We start from the raw sequence: 14,604 nt of genomic DNA on the forward strand, positions 1-14,604 counted from the left end.
CCATCTCCCTCCTTCGAGGCCTTGGTTCTGTCCTGGGGTGTTCGGGGCGACGCGGTCAGAGTGCGGGCATCGGGGGGCATGAGGACCGGGGGGGGGGTCGTCTGACCTCTGACCCTGTGACCCCTCCCAGCGGCCGCCGCCTACTACCTGCCCCGGCACCTGGCCCCGAACCCCACGTACCCGCACCTGTACCCGCCCTACCTCATCCGCGGCTACCCCGAGACGGCGGCGCTGGAGAACCGGCAGACCATCATCAACGACTACATCACCTCGCAGCAGATGCACCACAACGCCGCCTCCGCCATGGCCCAGCGCGCCGACATGCTGCGCGGCCTGGCGCCCCGCGAGTCCTCGCTGGCCCTCAACTACGCCGCCGGCCCGCGAGGTGGGCGCCGGGCGGGGAGGCTGGGGAGGCCGGCGGGGGGGGAGGGCGGGCGGGGAGACCACTGGGGAGGCCGGGGAGCCCCAGGCGGGGAGGCCGGGGAGCCCCAGGCGGGGAGGCCGGGGCGCACACCGGCCTCCGATCGCTGCTCGTACCCTCCGGCCCCCGGGGCAAGGCGGGCGGGGTTTTGGCTCCCCTGACTCCCAAGGGCCTGGGGCTGCGTGGCACGCGCCGTGGAAGCCGTCGGGGGGGGGGGGGGGGGGGGGAAGCTTCCGGAATGTTCTGGAGTGTCCCAGTTCGGGTCCAGTTGGGAAACCTGGTCACAGGAGGTGTTTCAGAGGTGGGGGTGGGCGCCCTGGCCGGTGTGGCTCAGTGGGTAGAGCGTCGGCCTGCGGACCCAGGGGTCCTGGGTTCGGTTCCGGTCAAGGGCACGGACCCCGGTTGTGGGCTCCCTGGCCCAGGCCCCGGTCGGGGTGTGCGGGAGGCAGCCCTTCGGTGCGTCTCCTCACAGCAGTGCCCCTCTCTCTGTCCCTCTCCCTCCGTCTGAGAACCGGTGGCAAACACCCCACGGGAGGGTTAGCCAGCGGGGTGGGGGGACCGGGCACTGAGGCTAGACGGCCGTGCGCACCGGGCACAGCGCGGGCAGCGCCTGCCCCGGGAGGGCCTGGGCGGGCGGGCCGGCTGGCGGCCCTCCCCCGTGGTGACAGCCTCCCTCCCCTCCCCTCCCCCGCAGGCATCATCGACCTGTCCCAAGTGCCACACCTGCCTGTGCTGGTGCCCCCGACGCCGGGCACGGCCGCCACCGCCATGGACCGCCTGGCCTACATCCCCACCGCGGCCCAGCACTTCAGCAGCCGGCTCAGCAGCTCCCCGCTCTCCCCAGGTGCACCTGCCCCCGGCCCCCGGCCCCCCGTCCCTCCACCCTGGCTCCTGTCCCGCCGTCCCCCCGCCCCCCATCCCCTGTCCCCCCGGCCCCCCGCCCCCCATCCCCCGTCCCGTCCCGCCGTCCCTCTGTCCCCCCATCCCCTGTCCCCCCGTCTCCCTGTCCCCCCGTCTCCCATCCCCCGGACCCCCGGCCCGGGTCAGGAAGCCGGAGGCCCGCTGGGCGCCTCCAGGCCGGTGTCTCGCCCTCTCTGTTCCGCCCGGGCTGAGCCTCGGCCTTTGGTTCCCAGGAGGCCCCACCCACCTGACAAAACCCTCAGCCGCGTCCTCCTCCGAGCGGGAGCGGGAGCGGGAGCGGGAGAAGCCGGTCCTCGCGGCCAGCGCCACGGTGGAGCACGCGCCCATCTGGAGGCCCGGTAAGCGGGGCCGCCCGCCCCGCCCGCCCCGCCCGCCCCGCCCCGCCCGGCGCTGACCGCCCTGTCCCCCAGGCACCGAGCAGAGCAGCGGCGGCAGCGGGGGCGGGGGCGGCGGCCGCCCCGCCTCGCACCCCCACCAGCACTCGCCCATCTCGCCGCGGGCCCAGGACGCCCTGCAGCAGCGGCCCAGCGTGCTGCACAACACAGGCCTGAAGGGCGCGGCCGCCGCAGAGCACAGCGCGCCCACGGTCCTGAGGTGGGCCAGGTTGGCACCGGGCGGGGCCGCGCGGGCGGGCGGGCGGGCGGCTGGGGGAGTCGGGGGGAGACAGACAGACGTGCTGATGGTGGGGAGGCAGGTGGGTGGTGGGTGGTACATGGTGGGAGGGTGAGTAGACGGTGGGTGAGGAGTGAGGAGCTGAGAGATGGGTAGGTGGGTGAGGAGGTAACAAGATGGTGACTGGGTTGGATGGATGGATGGATGGATAAGTGCACAGAGGGAGGGAGGGAGGGATGATGGATGGATGGATGATGGGTGGATGGAGGGAGGGGTGGATGGGTGATGGATGGGGGAGGGAAGATGGATGGATGGAGGGAGGGAGGGATGGAGGGAGGGAGGGAGGGATGAGCGATGAGTGATGGATGGAGGTATGGGTGGATTTTGGATAGATGGGTGATGGACGGATGGATGGATGGATGAATGAGTGATGGATAGAGGGATGGATGATGGCGGGATGGATGACGGAGGGATGATGAAGGGATGGGTAGAGGGATGATGAAGGGATGGATGGAGGGATGGAGAGGTGGATGGAGAGATGGTGGCAGGTCAGTGTGGACGCAGGGCAGCAGCAGGCCAGGTGGGTGGGCCGATGATGGGGTGTGGGGTTCAGGAGAGCGTGGAGACCCCCCGTTGTTTGGTCTCTTCTAACGGGAGCGCAGGCACTGTGTCTGTTTGCTGAGCACTGAGTCCCTGACGCAGGGTGCGTGCTCAGTGAGGGGTTGTGGAAGGATGACGGAGTGAATGAACGAACGAATGAATGAACGGATGAGTGGGGTCGGTGAGGTCACCTCCACAGGCCAGCCTCAGGAGGGTGGGCTCATCCAGGGAGCATGGGGAGCTGGGGAGCCGTTTCAGGACAGTGGGGACCCCCTGCACCCCGGGCCCCGGCGCCTCCTGACCCCCCTCCCCCCCCAGGTCCACCGCCATGTCCTCGCCCGGCCGCCCGGCCGCCACGTTCCCGCCCGCCGCCCACTGCCCGCTGGGCAGCGCCCTGGACGGCGTGCACCCCGCCCTGCTGGACCCCGCGCTGCTGCCCAAGGAGGCCCCGCGGGGCGGCCGGCCCGACAGGCCCCGCGCCGACGGCGCGGCCCACGCCTTCCTGGCCAAGCCCGCGGCCTCCCCGGGCAGGGGCGCCGAGCCCCGGGCCCCGGCCGCCGGCCACGCCGCCCTCGCCCGCGCCCCCGCCAAGGGCCTCGCCGCGCACCGCGCCAGCCCGGACCCGCCGGCCGCCGACCCGCCGCGGGATAAGCCTCACAGTAAACCCTTTTCCGTCCAGGACCTGGAGCTCCGGACTCTGGGTAAGACCGCCCTGACAGCGGCCACCTTCATAGACGCCGTAATCGTGCGTCACATTGCCCACGGTCACGGAGGTGCGCTGGCCGCCGGCTCCCCCCGCCACGGTAAGACCCCGGCCCGCCCCGCCCGGCCCGGCCTCGGCCCGCCCCCGCCCGCCCGCCCGCCCGCCCGCATTGCCCTCCATCGGTTTGGTTTTGGTTTTTGGTTCTCCCGCCGCCCGCCCCCGCGCTCCGGGCCGGGGCGCCCTTCCTCTGCACATCGTCTGGTCGCGGCTTTTCTTTTCTGGAGGGGTTTCCGCTGCTTTCCCCCCCTCACAGGGCCTGGGGTTTTCACTTCCCACCAGGCCTCCTGCCCCGTGCGGGGCGCCGGGGGGCGGGGGCCAGGCCGGGGGGCGGGGGCAGCCTGCTGCCAGGGTGGACGGAGCGTTTGGTTTGGGGGGACACCCGCCAAGGATGATGGGAAGGGACATGGGAAGCTGGGGACCCGACCCTACCCCTGCCTCCGCCAAGGCTGTCCCCCACATCCGGAGACGGGGTCCTCCCCCCGCAGGCCCCCCGCTGTCCCCCACATCCGGAGACGGGGTCCTCCCCCCGCAGGCCCCCCCCCCGCTGTCCCCCACATCCGGAGACGGGGTCCTCCCCCCGCAGGCCCCAGCTCGGGGCTCCTCTTTACTGGACGAGGGGCTGCAGGGGCCCCTCAGACTGATTGTCACTCCCTGCCCCGCCCCCCCCCCACACACACACACAGACCTCCCCCCCAGCCAATCACAGCTGACCCATCCTCATTCCCAGACACCCCCCCACGTCTTCCTCTCCCCCGGCCACGCCTCCTGGTCCTCCTCTGTGTCCCCGGCCCGTCCCCCAGTCGCTCACCTGCCTGCCTGGTGCCCAGGCTCTCCCTCTCCTCCATCTCCCCCTCTGCTGTCCCATCCCCTCCTTCCTCAGTGCGCCCCACCTGCCAGCCAGGAGCCCCAGTCCCGTCACCCCCCCTCCATCTGGTCTGGACAGCGGGGATGGATGGATGGATGGATGGATGGATGGGAGCAGCCCGCGGGGGCAGGCCGGGGGGTGGGGGGCAGGCCCGGGGGCGGGGGCAGGCCCGGGGGCGGGGGGCAGGCCGGGGGGCGGGGGCAGGCCGGGGGGCGGGGGGCAGGCCGGGGGGCGGGGGCAGGCCGGGGGGCGGAGGGCAGGCCGGGGGGCGGGGGCAGGCCGGGGGCAGGCCGGGGGGGCCGGGGTAGCCCGCGTCCAGCGCCCGCCGGCCTGACCCCGCTTGCCCGCCCCAGGTTACCACGGCGGCAGCTACAGCCCCGACGGAGTGGAGCCCGTCAGCCCCGTGGGCTCCCCGAGCCTGAGCCACGAGAAGGGGCTCCCCAGGCCCCTGGAGGAGCTGGACAAGAGCCCCCTGGAGGGCGACCTGCGGCTCAAGCAGCCGGGTGAGGCCCCCAGCACCCAGCCCCCCCGCCCGGCGAGCAGACCCCCCCCCCCCCCGGCGAGCACAGACCCCCCCCCCCCCCGCCCGGCCAGCACAGGCCGTGGAGCCCGGAGGTGGGGTTCGGCCCGCCCCGGTCCCCGCCCCCCCTGACCGCCCGCTCCCCACAGGCTCGGGGAAGCTGGGCGGCGAGGCCGCGCACCTCCCGCACCTGCGGCCGCTGCCCGAGGGCCAGCCCGCCGCCAGCCCGCTGCTCCAGGCCGCGCCGGGGGTCAAAGGTCACCAGCGGGTGGTCACCCTGGCCCAGCACATCAGCGTAGGTCGCCTCTGCCTCTGGGGGGGGCCCAGGGCGGGGGCCGGGGGGCGGGAGGGGGGCTGGTGGGGAGCAGGGACCCCCGAGCCTCAAAGTCAGATGCTGCAGCTGCCCCTCGTCCAGCTGATGGGCCTCAGCCTGAGCCAGGGTCCCGCCCGGGCATGCTGCGGGCAGAGGGGGGGCGGGTGGGGGCGGGGCAGCACCGAGCCGGGCTCTGCCCTTGGAGCTTAGCCTAGATCCCACCCCCGGAAGGTTCTGGCTTGCGGACACCACCTCCGCCTGACCCCTGACCCCTGACCCCACGCCTCCTCCCCACCCGGCCTGCAGGAGGTCATCACGCAGGACTACACGCGGCACCACCCGCAGCAGCTGGGCACGCCCCTGCCCGCGCCCCTCTACTCCTTCCCCGGCGCCACCTGCCCCGTGCTGGACCTCCGCCGCCCGCCCCCCGACCTCTACCTCCCGCCCCCCGACCACGGCGCCCCCGCCCGCGGCTCCCCCCACAGCGAGGGGGGCAAGAGGTGAGCGCCCCCGCCGCCCACGGCCGCCCGCGGGACGCCCTCCAGCCGGGGGCAGGGAGGGAGCGGTGCTGGGGGGCTCGGGCTGAGCCTGGCCAGCCACCCTGTTCACACAGCCCCCGAGCTGAGCGGCGGTTCTCCACTTCTATTTTATTTTTTTAAATGTTTAATTGATTTCAGCCGTAACCGGTGTGGCTCAGTGGATAGAGCGTTGGCCTGCGGACTGAAGGGTCCCGGGTTCGGTTCCGGTCAAGGGCGTGTACCTTGGTTGCGGGCACATCCCCAGTGGGGGGCATGCAGGAGGCAGCTGATGGATGTTTCTCATTGATGTTTCTAGCTCTCTATCCCTCTCCCTTCCTCTCTGTGAAAAATCAATGAAATAAATTTATTTCAGAGAGAGAGGGATAGAGTCATCCACGATGACAGAGAATCCCTGACGCTGCCTCCTACACGCCCCCCACGGGGACAGAGCCCACCCCGGGATCAGACTGCTGCCCTCCTGGCCCATAGGCCAGCGCTCCCCGCTGAGCCGTGCTGGCCGGCTGGGTCTGTTTGTAAAGAAAAGGAAGGAACACGCAGCTCCTGACACTCGGCGTCTGGCTCTCCCAGGAAGAGGGTGGAACCGCCGCCGGGGGCAGGCAGGGGCGGCCCCGAGGGAGCGCCCTGAGCTCTGACCCCGGGACCCCTCTCCGCAGGACGCCGGAGCCGAGCAAGACGGCCCTGGGCAGCGGTGAGGACGGCATCGAGCCCGTGTCCCCGCCCGAGGGCCTGGCCGAGCCCGGGCACCCCCGGAGCGCCCTGTACCCCCCGCTGTACCGCGACGGGGAGCCCGCGGAGCCCAGGTGCCCTAACCCAGCCCGCCCGCCCCTCCCCTCCCCTCCCCACCCTCTCCTCATCCCACCCCACCCATCCCCTCCCCCACCCCACCCATCCCCTCCCCCACCCCTCTCTCCACCCCACCCACCATCCCTACCCCACACCCCACCCATCCCTACCCCCACCCCACCCATCCCGCACCCCACCAGGGGCTCAGGACAGCCCTTTAGCCAGCGCCCTCTGGGCTGCGGCCGGCGGGGAGGGCCAGAGGTGAGGGCACACCAGGCCTGAGCCTCAGAGGAGCCAGCGGGAGGGCTGTGTGGGCGGCGGGTGTGGGCCCGGGGCAGCCCGGGTCCCGGGGATGCCCCAGCCCCCGGGCAGGGAGCGGTGCCGCAGGCCCGTGGCCGGAGGGAGGGGGGAGCTGGGGGTGGGTCACCGGCAGCGGGAGAGCTGGGGTGCAGTCCGCGGGCTGACCGTCCGGCCTCCGGCAGGATGGGCTCCAAGTCCCCGGGGAGCACGGGGCAGCCCCCCGCCTTCTTCAGCAAGCTGACCGAGAGCACGTCCGCCATGGTCAAGTCCAAGAAGCAGGAGATCAGCAAGAAGCTCGGCGCCCACAGCCGGAACGAGCCGGAATGCAGTGAGCCCGGGGCCGGGGCAGGGGGGCGGGGGGGTGCGGGGGGGGGGGGGGCACTGACCGCCCGCCGGCCCCTCGCCCTCCGGCTGGCCTCCCAGTGCCCCCCAGTGAGCCCGGGCCCCGGTGCGGGGGGGCCCTCCGGCTGGCCTCCGCTGTGGGCACCGGGGGGGTGGGGGGAGCGCATCAGGGCACTCAGAGCCTCTTTTTTTTTTCCTTATGTTTTTATTGGTTTTCTTAGACAGGAAGGGGGAGGGGGCAGAGAAAAAGAGAGAGAGAGAGAGAGAGAGAGGGAGAGAGAGAGAGAGAGAGAGAGGGAGAGAAACATCACCAATCAGCTGGAGGGGGCAGAGAAAAAGAGAGAGAGAGAGAGAGAGAGAGAGAGAGAGAGAGAGGGAGGGAGAGAAACATCACCAATCAGCTGGAGGGGGCAGAGAAAAAGAGAGAGAGAGAGAGAGAGAGAGAGAGAGAGAGAGAGAGAGAGAGAGAGAGAGAGAAACATCACCAATCAGCTGCCTCCAGCCTGGGCCTGTGCTCTGACCGGGAACCGATGGGCGGCCTCTTGGTTCCCGTGTGGACGTCGGTCCCTGAGCCAGGCCGGCCGGAGGCTCCTCCTGGGGGCGGACTGGACAGCTGCAGACAGTCCTCCAGCAGCCTCGGCCGAGCCGGGCGGGGGCAGGCAGGGGCCTCGGAGTGCCGGGCGGGCGCAGGCAGGGCCGGGCCGGGTGGGGGTGCGGGTCTGCGGTCAGCAGCCCGGCCAGCTGGTGGGAACACAGCCTCAGCACCCACCCCAGCAGGCGCGGCTGCACTGCCCCAGTGCCCGGGTGGCACTGGCCCGGCCCCCTGGGTGGCAGCGGTGTGGGCAGGGGCCGCCGGCTGTGGGTCTCACCGTCCCGTCACTCCTCCAGATATCGGCCAGCCCGGCACCGAGATCTTCAACATGCCCGCCATCACCGGCGCAGGTAACCGCCCCCCCGCTCGGCTGCCCCGGGAGGTCGGGCTGCGCCTTGGGGGGCCCTGCGTCCCCCAAAGGAACCCTCAGCTCGTGTCGGCGAGGCCGGGAGGCCCGTGCAGGCTCGGTCCCGGGGCCCCGGGGGCTGTGGACGGGCGCGGCGAGCGGCGCCGGCGGGAATGGACTGGGGGGTCTGGGCTCACGGGTGGCGCACGGCTCCCTCGGCGTCCAGGGGCCTCTACAGTCAGCGCGTCCGTTTTACGGGAAAACGCGAGCCGCAGCGCGGGGCGTCCCCTGGCCGGTCTGACGTTCACACACGTCCCCTTGGTTTCCGGAGAGGGAGGGAGGGAGGGGGGTGGAAACGTCGATCAGCTGCCTCCTGCTCCTCCCACACCGGACACTGAGCCCACAGCTGGGGCCTGTGCCCCGACCGGGGATCGAACCCCGACCTCCTGGCTCCGAGGTCGATGCTCCACCGCTGGCCTACCCGGCCATCTTTCTGCTAAAACCTAAGCCTTCTGTGGTGTTCTGGGTGCGGGGCAGGGGCTGCGCTGGCTCCTTCCGGGAGGGCTGGGCCGGCTGAGCCCTGAGTGGCCGGGGCTCGGGGGTGGGCCGTGTGGTGTGCCTGCAGGTCTCAGCTCTGGCCCTGCGTGGGCCCTGGGCCGGGGTGTGTGTGTGTGCGTGTGTGTGTGTGTGTGTGTGTGTGTGTGTGTGATGTGCTGCCGGCCCCGGGGCCTGCGTCCGGGCTGGTGAGCAGGGGCGGCCGGGCCGTGCGCCAGGCCGGCTGGCGGCTGCCCTCGTGGGTCCCGCGGGGCCCGCTGGCTCTCCCTGGGGCCTCCCACAGGGGCGGGCGTGGGTAGACGCGCGGCCAGCAGGGGGCGCTCCCGGCTCTGTCCCCGGACGTGGCCAGCCTCCCGCCCGGGCCAGCCGGGGCCGCGACCGCGGGGAGGAGGCCCGGGACACCGGCCGCCGGCTGCAGGCTCCCGTGGTTCTTGCCGGGCTTCCCGCGTTGGCTTTCCCCTCGGCGCTCGCCCTGCGGGGGGCGGGGTTCGGCTTTTTCTTGAGGCCACAGTTCGGGGTGTGTTTTTAACGCGCTGGTGGCCAGGGGCCAGGACAGCGGAAAGGTTGGAGGGGGCGCCCCCTGGTGGCGGAAGGAAAACATGTAGTTGCTCATCAGTTGCCACGGGAACGGGATGGTGAGGCTGCCACACGGAGGCCACCGGGTCACGTGCTGTCCTCGCCTTTGCTCGGCGCCGAGGGTTAAAATCAGCGGAGACGCCGCCCCGTGGCGTGGGCTTTGCCGGCAAAGGCTGGTTCGGGGAAAGCCGAGCAGACGGCCCCGGAGCGGCCGCGGGAGGCGGCGCCGTGGCCGAGGGCCCCTGGGCGGCCCCTGGGTGTCCGTGCCAGCTTTCCCCCGGGCGGCCCTGCCGCGGTCTCAGCTCTGCCCTGCCCCCCGCACGCACCGTAACTGCATGGCTGCGACCCTCACCGTCCGTCTCTGCTCTCTCCTCCGGGCTCCTGGGCGGGGCCAGGCCTCGGGCGGCAGCACGGGGGAGGGGGGGTCCTGGTCACCTTCCCCGAGTCTCTCCCGGCCCCTGCCCCCCGCCCCCGTGCCTGGCCCCTCACTCCAGCCTCACTTCCCAGTGGCCTTTCCCCAACGGGGCGGCCCTCTGCTCCCCTCTCCGAAGGCCACGGGCATTTAAACCAGAAGCCGCCCCAGCTGGGACTGGGGGGGGGGGGGGGGACAGAGGGTGCTCTGACCTCCCAAGGGGGCAGGGTAGAAAGCGGGCCGGGGCCCCCCCAGGCCCCCTCCCCTCCCCCCGGGGATGCCTCTGTGCTCCCGGGCCCACCGGGGACAGGGGGCGGGGCCGGGGACGGGGAATCGTGTTGCTTTGCCGAAATGTGCTCACGTGTACTCTCTCTCCGCCCCGCCCCGGCCCGGCCCCTGTGTGTGTCTCTCCCCCAGGCCTCATGACCTGCCGAAGCCAGGCGCTGCCCGAGCAGGCCAGCACCAACCTGGGGCTGGAGGCCATAATTAGAAAGGCGCTCATGGGTAAATATGACCACTGGGAGGAGCCCCCGCTCGGCGCCAATGCTTTTAACGCTCTGAGTGCCAGTGCCGGCCTGCCCGCTGCTATGCCCATAACCGCTGCCGACGGACGGAGCGATCACTCACTCACCTCGCCAGGTCTGAGCTCCGCTCGCCCGCCCGCCCGTCCGTCCGCCCCCGCCCCCCGCCCCGCCCCCGTGTCCTTAACCCTCTGCCTCCGGTCCCGCTCACCACCCCCTCGGCTTCCGAGCTGCTATTTCCGTGCGTGTCTGACGTGGTTCTGGACGTGGCTAACCCCGAGCTGGGCGGGCGGGCGGGCGGGCGGGCACCCCCCTGTGGGCACCTGGCCCCTGGGCCCCCCCAGGCCCAAGGAGCTGCCGCTTTCTAAACACTCACCCCGCTGCCCGCACCCGCCCTGCCCCCCCCCCCCGACACAGGACAGCCGTGTCCTGGTCTGCCCGTGTGTCTTGTTGCGGGAGATCAGGCTGGAGCGAGGCCCCCGCTCTGTAGGGAGGGGGAGGGGGTGTCCCTGCCGGCCTCGGGCTGGTGGGAGGAGACCGGTGTCCAGGGGCCGGGCCCCCTCGGCCGGGCCCCGCTCTGCCCGGCCGCCATGCTGGTCAGAACACCGGCCTGGAGCGCCCGCCTGTCTGGCCTGACCCTGTGGCCCCCCCAAATCTCCGGGCTCCACGGAGGCCCAGGCCCCGGGCCCGGCTGCTCCCCACAGGCCTGCTGACCGTCCGCGGTCTGGGTGCAGCCCAGGCTGCCGGGCGGGGAGCTAGGCTGCAGGGCGCAGACCCTCACCCCCGGGCCCAGCTCCTCCCGGGGACCCTCACCCCCCGCCCCGGGCTCCGTCCCCATGGTGATGCTGCCTGTCGGCTGACACGGCCCCTCCCTTGTGTCCCTGCAGGTGGCGGCGGGAAGGCCAAGGTCTCGGGCAGACCCAGCAGCCGGAAAGCCAAGTCCCCGGCCCCGGGCCTGGCCCCCGGGGACCGGCCCCCCTCCGTGTCCTCCGTGCACTCGGAGGGGGACTGCAGCCGCCGGACGCCGCTGACCAGCCGCGTATGGGAGGACCGGCCCTCGTCTGCAGGTGGGCATGGGGGTGAGGGTGGGCCGGCTGCCCGCGCACCTACTGCGTGTGAGCACATAGTAGGGCCTGTTCTCGGGACCCGAGAAAGGCCCCGGGGGAGGGAGAGGGTAAGGAGGGCTGATGGGGAACCCGGCCTCTGGCCCCGCTCACCAGCACCCCTGGGTGTCCCCCCTCCCTGCAGGCTCCACTCCGTTCCCCTACAACCCGCTGATCATGCGGCTGCAGGCGGGCGTCATGGCCTCCCCGCCGCCGCCCGGCCTGCCCGCCGGCGGGCCCCTGGCCGGCCCCCACCACGCCTGGGACGAGGAGCCCAAGCCGCTTCTCTGCTCGCAGTACGAGACGCTCTCCGACAGCGAGTGACCGTCCGCGGGGCTGGGCCGGGCCTGGAGGCCTGAGCGGCCCGGAGAGGGGCGGGCGGCCGCCTCCCCGGCGAGGAAGGAGCCCCCGCGCCCGCCCGCCCGCCCGCCCGCCCGCCATCGTCCGCCCGTCCATCCCGAGCCGCGTCCTTGCCCGTCTGAAGCCTTAACGTGGGACTCCGCCCGGCCGGCCCCGGCAGTGACTTTCTCAGGGGATGTTTACCTGGTGCTCGGGAGGGGGCCGGCGGCCGCACAGAGGCCGGGACGGCCAGGGACCCGAGCCGGACGACCACACCCCCCCACGCCACCGCCCCCCCCAACGCATTCGGAACCAAAGTGTGAACTGAGCTAGCAGCCCCCGCCCTCCATCCGCCCCGCTTCGCGCTCCGGACAGACGGACAGACGGACGGCCCGGACGGCCCGCAGCGCCCCGCCCCCTCCCCGGGCGCCAGCCAGAGCCCTGCGGGGCCGGGGGCCGGGGGCCGGGGCGGCGGAGGCCGGGGCGGGAGGCGCCAGCCGGCGGGGGGAGGTGTTGGTTTACAGGGTATATTTTTGATACCTGCAAAGAATTCACTCAGAGGTTTTACGCAAGGAAGGATCACCCAGTATTACTGCTGCTGTGCTTTCCATCGCTTCCCCTCGGGGGCGCCGTGCCCGCGGCCGAGGGGCGCCCGGCCAGCCCCGCCCGCCCGCCCCTTCCTGGGCAGAAGGCGCTCCGCACGGCGGCGCTGTCATTTACACACACCGTTCTCATTAAAGCGAATTATACTCCGCCGGCTGCTGGCTGCTTCCTCTGGGCTGGGCGCCCGGGGAGGGGGGGCGGGGTCCCTGGGAGGGAACCCCAGGGGGGGCTGGGGGGCCAAGGGAACGTCCCCCTTTGCAGATGGGCTAGCCCGCGGTCGGCAAACTCATCGTCCACGGAGCCAAACACCAACAGGACAACGATGGACATTTCTTCGGAGAGCCACATTTTTTAAACGTAAACTTCTTCTAACACCACGTCTTCCACACAGACTGGCCCAGGCCGTGGTGTTTTGTGGAGGAGCCGCCCTCCAGGGGCCAGAGAGCCGCGTGTGGCTCGGGAGCCGCAGGTTGCCGACCACGGGGTTAGGGTGTCCCCCCAGGGCACCGAGGCTTGCCCGCGGGACTCACTCAGGCCGGCGTCCGGGGACGAGCAGGCAGTGCCCTCTGACCGCCGGCCCCGCGCGGAGGGCACCTGCCCGCCCGGCCTGGAGGCAGCCGCCGTCTGGGCCTCGTGCTGCCCGGGCCGCGGGCTGGGAGCCCTGCCCTCAGCGTGCCCCTGCCTGCCCCCGGCCTCCCGCCCACGCCCGCCCGGCCCCGCTCACGGTGGGAATCTCGGCGGCCGCCTGTGGGGTGCCTGGCTCTGAGGGGCCGTCGGGAGGCCTCGCTGCCTGTTCATCCAGAGGGAGGCAGGCGCCCTGCCCGGGGTGCTGACCCCGTCCGGCCCCGCCCTCAGGCCCCCTCCGTCCAGGGCTCGGTGCCTCCTGCGACCCTCCCGGGAGCCCCCTGATGCCCCTGCCTCCTGGGGCACCGTCCCCGCGGGTGAGATCCGCGCCGGCAGCAGCGCCCAGGCTGCCGCCCCCGGACCTCTGCCGCCCCCAGGCCCGGGGTGTCGCTGACCTGTTGGCCCCTTCTCCATGAGGTCAGAGGGCTCCCCCTGGGGTCGGAGCCGAGGCCAGCGCTGCACTGGGGCGAGCGCCTTGGTGGTCCCATGGGGCTCTGTCTGCTAGGGGCGGCCCCGGCCCACCCCGGCCATCGGACAGCAACGCTGGTCCGGAGAGGGCCCCCAGGCCGCGGGGCGGGCCTGCTCCCAGAATCCCGGGGCTGACAGAGGGTGGACGCTGGCCCGGAGAGGGCTCCCAGGCCGCGGGGCGGGCCTGCTCCCAGAATCCCGGCCCTCGCCGGCTGACAGAGGGTGGACCCACAGGCCGTCTGCGAGGCTGGAGTCAGGCTATGCCTGGGCCCCGTGGTCCTGGGCCCCACCCCGTTTCAGTCCCTCTGCCTCTTGGCTCCACAGCCGAGCCTCTGGCCGCCGCCCACCCAGGGACAGACAGACAGACGGCCCCGCGGCCTCCGCCCTCACCAGACCTCGGGCTTCAGGCTCACGTTCAGCCCTTCCCACAGGATTGGGGGCAGCGGAGAACGGGGGTGGAGAGGGAGCCCCGTTTGCACCCTGTGAGCCTCGGCACTGAGGCCCAATGGGCAGAGGGCATTGCAGACACACAGGCCCAGCCTCAGGCTGCAGTACCGCTGGCCACAGGCAGGTGGCGGTGTCGGGCCAGCAAAGGGCCTGTTCTGGGCCCGGTTTCCCTCCACTCTGCTCAGATGCCTCCACCAGGAACCCAGGGGGGGGGGGGGGGCAGGTGGCTCTGGCCACGCCTGCTGGTGCCCCCAGGATCCCCCGGCCCCCCCTCGGCTGCTGTCAGACCAGAGTGACATGTGATATGTTTGGGGGGTGTTGGTCTCAGCCGGCCCCTCTGTCTCCTGGCCACAGAGTGGGCAGCGGGCAGATTCGACATGGGGGTGTCTGCAGGGTGTGGGGAGCGCCCACGCCTCCTGGCGCCCTCACAGGGCCCCCGGCTTCCAGCCGCCACCAGCCCGTCCTCACCTTGAAGGGCTCGTCCTGTCCCGTCTTGTCCGGCTTCCTCCCGGCTCCCTTCTGCATCGGGGCCCAGGTGCCCCACCCCCGTCTCCCTGGCAAACTCCTGCACACGCGTCAGAGCCCTCTGAGGAGGCCTCCCTCCCGCCTTCCTCCTCTGCCCCCGCCCCCGCCTCCCGTGACGGACACCGATGGGGCCGATGAGGGACGGACACTGCTGGCCGGTGTCCGCGTCCGAGGACGCTGGAGGCTGGCTGAGGCCGGTTCCCGGGCTTCCCCAGGCCCGCGCCGACCCCGGGCCCAGCCAGAGGCCCAGGTGCTGCCCGTGCAGGAGCGGGCGGCTCCCGATGGGCGGGAGGGCACCCCCAGGTGGGTGCAATCCGGGTGTTATTGCATCATCAGGGCGTTCACCGTGGCAGCTGCGGGAGGGCTGGCTCGGGGCCCCTCCGTCCGGAGACAGCCCAGGGGGCTGCTGAGCACCGGGGTTCGCTCTGGGCCGCACGGGCTGTGCCGGGGCTGGGGCTGGGCCAGTGCTGCCTCCTCGTTGGGGTCTCCGGTCCCTCACAGGGTCACGGTGAAG

General features: G+C 72.5%; 1 protein-coding gene across 1 annotated transcript in view; it reads left to right on the forward strand.

Annotated features, from left to right (window-relative positions):
* Positions 1–12,175, forward strand: part of NCOR2 (nuclear receptor corepressor 2) — a 99,438-nt gene extending 87,263 nt beyond the window's left edge. Inside the window, 14 exon segments of the mRNA XM_084868456.1 lie at positions 131–385; positions 1,116–1,265; positions 1,555–1,680; positions 1,753–1,936; positions 2,873–3,357; positions 4,536–4,685; positions 4,852–4,997; positions 5,322–5,515; positions 6,208–6,354; positions 6,820–6,965; positions 7,868–7,921; positions 9,878–10,099; positions 10,869–11,048; positions 11,230–12,175. Of these exon segments, the coding sequence (XP_084724582.1) occupies positions 131–385; positions 1,116–1,265; positions 1,555–1,680; positions 1,753–1,936; positions 2,873–3,357; positions 4,536–4,685; positions 4,852–4,997; positions 5,322–5,515; positions 6,208–6,354; positions 6,820–6,965; positions 7,868–7,921; positions 9,878–10,099; positions 10,869–11,048; positions 11,230–11,408 (2,618 nt within the window). The 3' untranslated portion in view covers positions 11,409–12,175.
* The last annotated feature ends 2,429 nt before the right edge of the window (positions 12,176–14,604 follow it).

The sequence above is a fragment of the Pipistrellus hanaki genome, assembly GCF_964339955.1.
Source record: "Pipistrellus hanaki genome assembly, chromosome: 19".
In the NCBI taxonomy this organism is placed as follows: domain Eukaryota; kingdom Metazoa; phylum Chordata; class Mammalia; order Chiroptera; family Vespertilionidae; genus Pipistrellus; species Pipistrellus hanaki.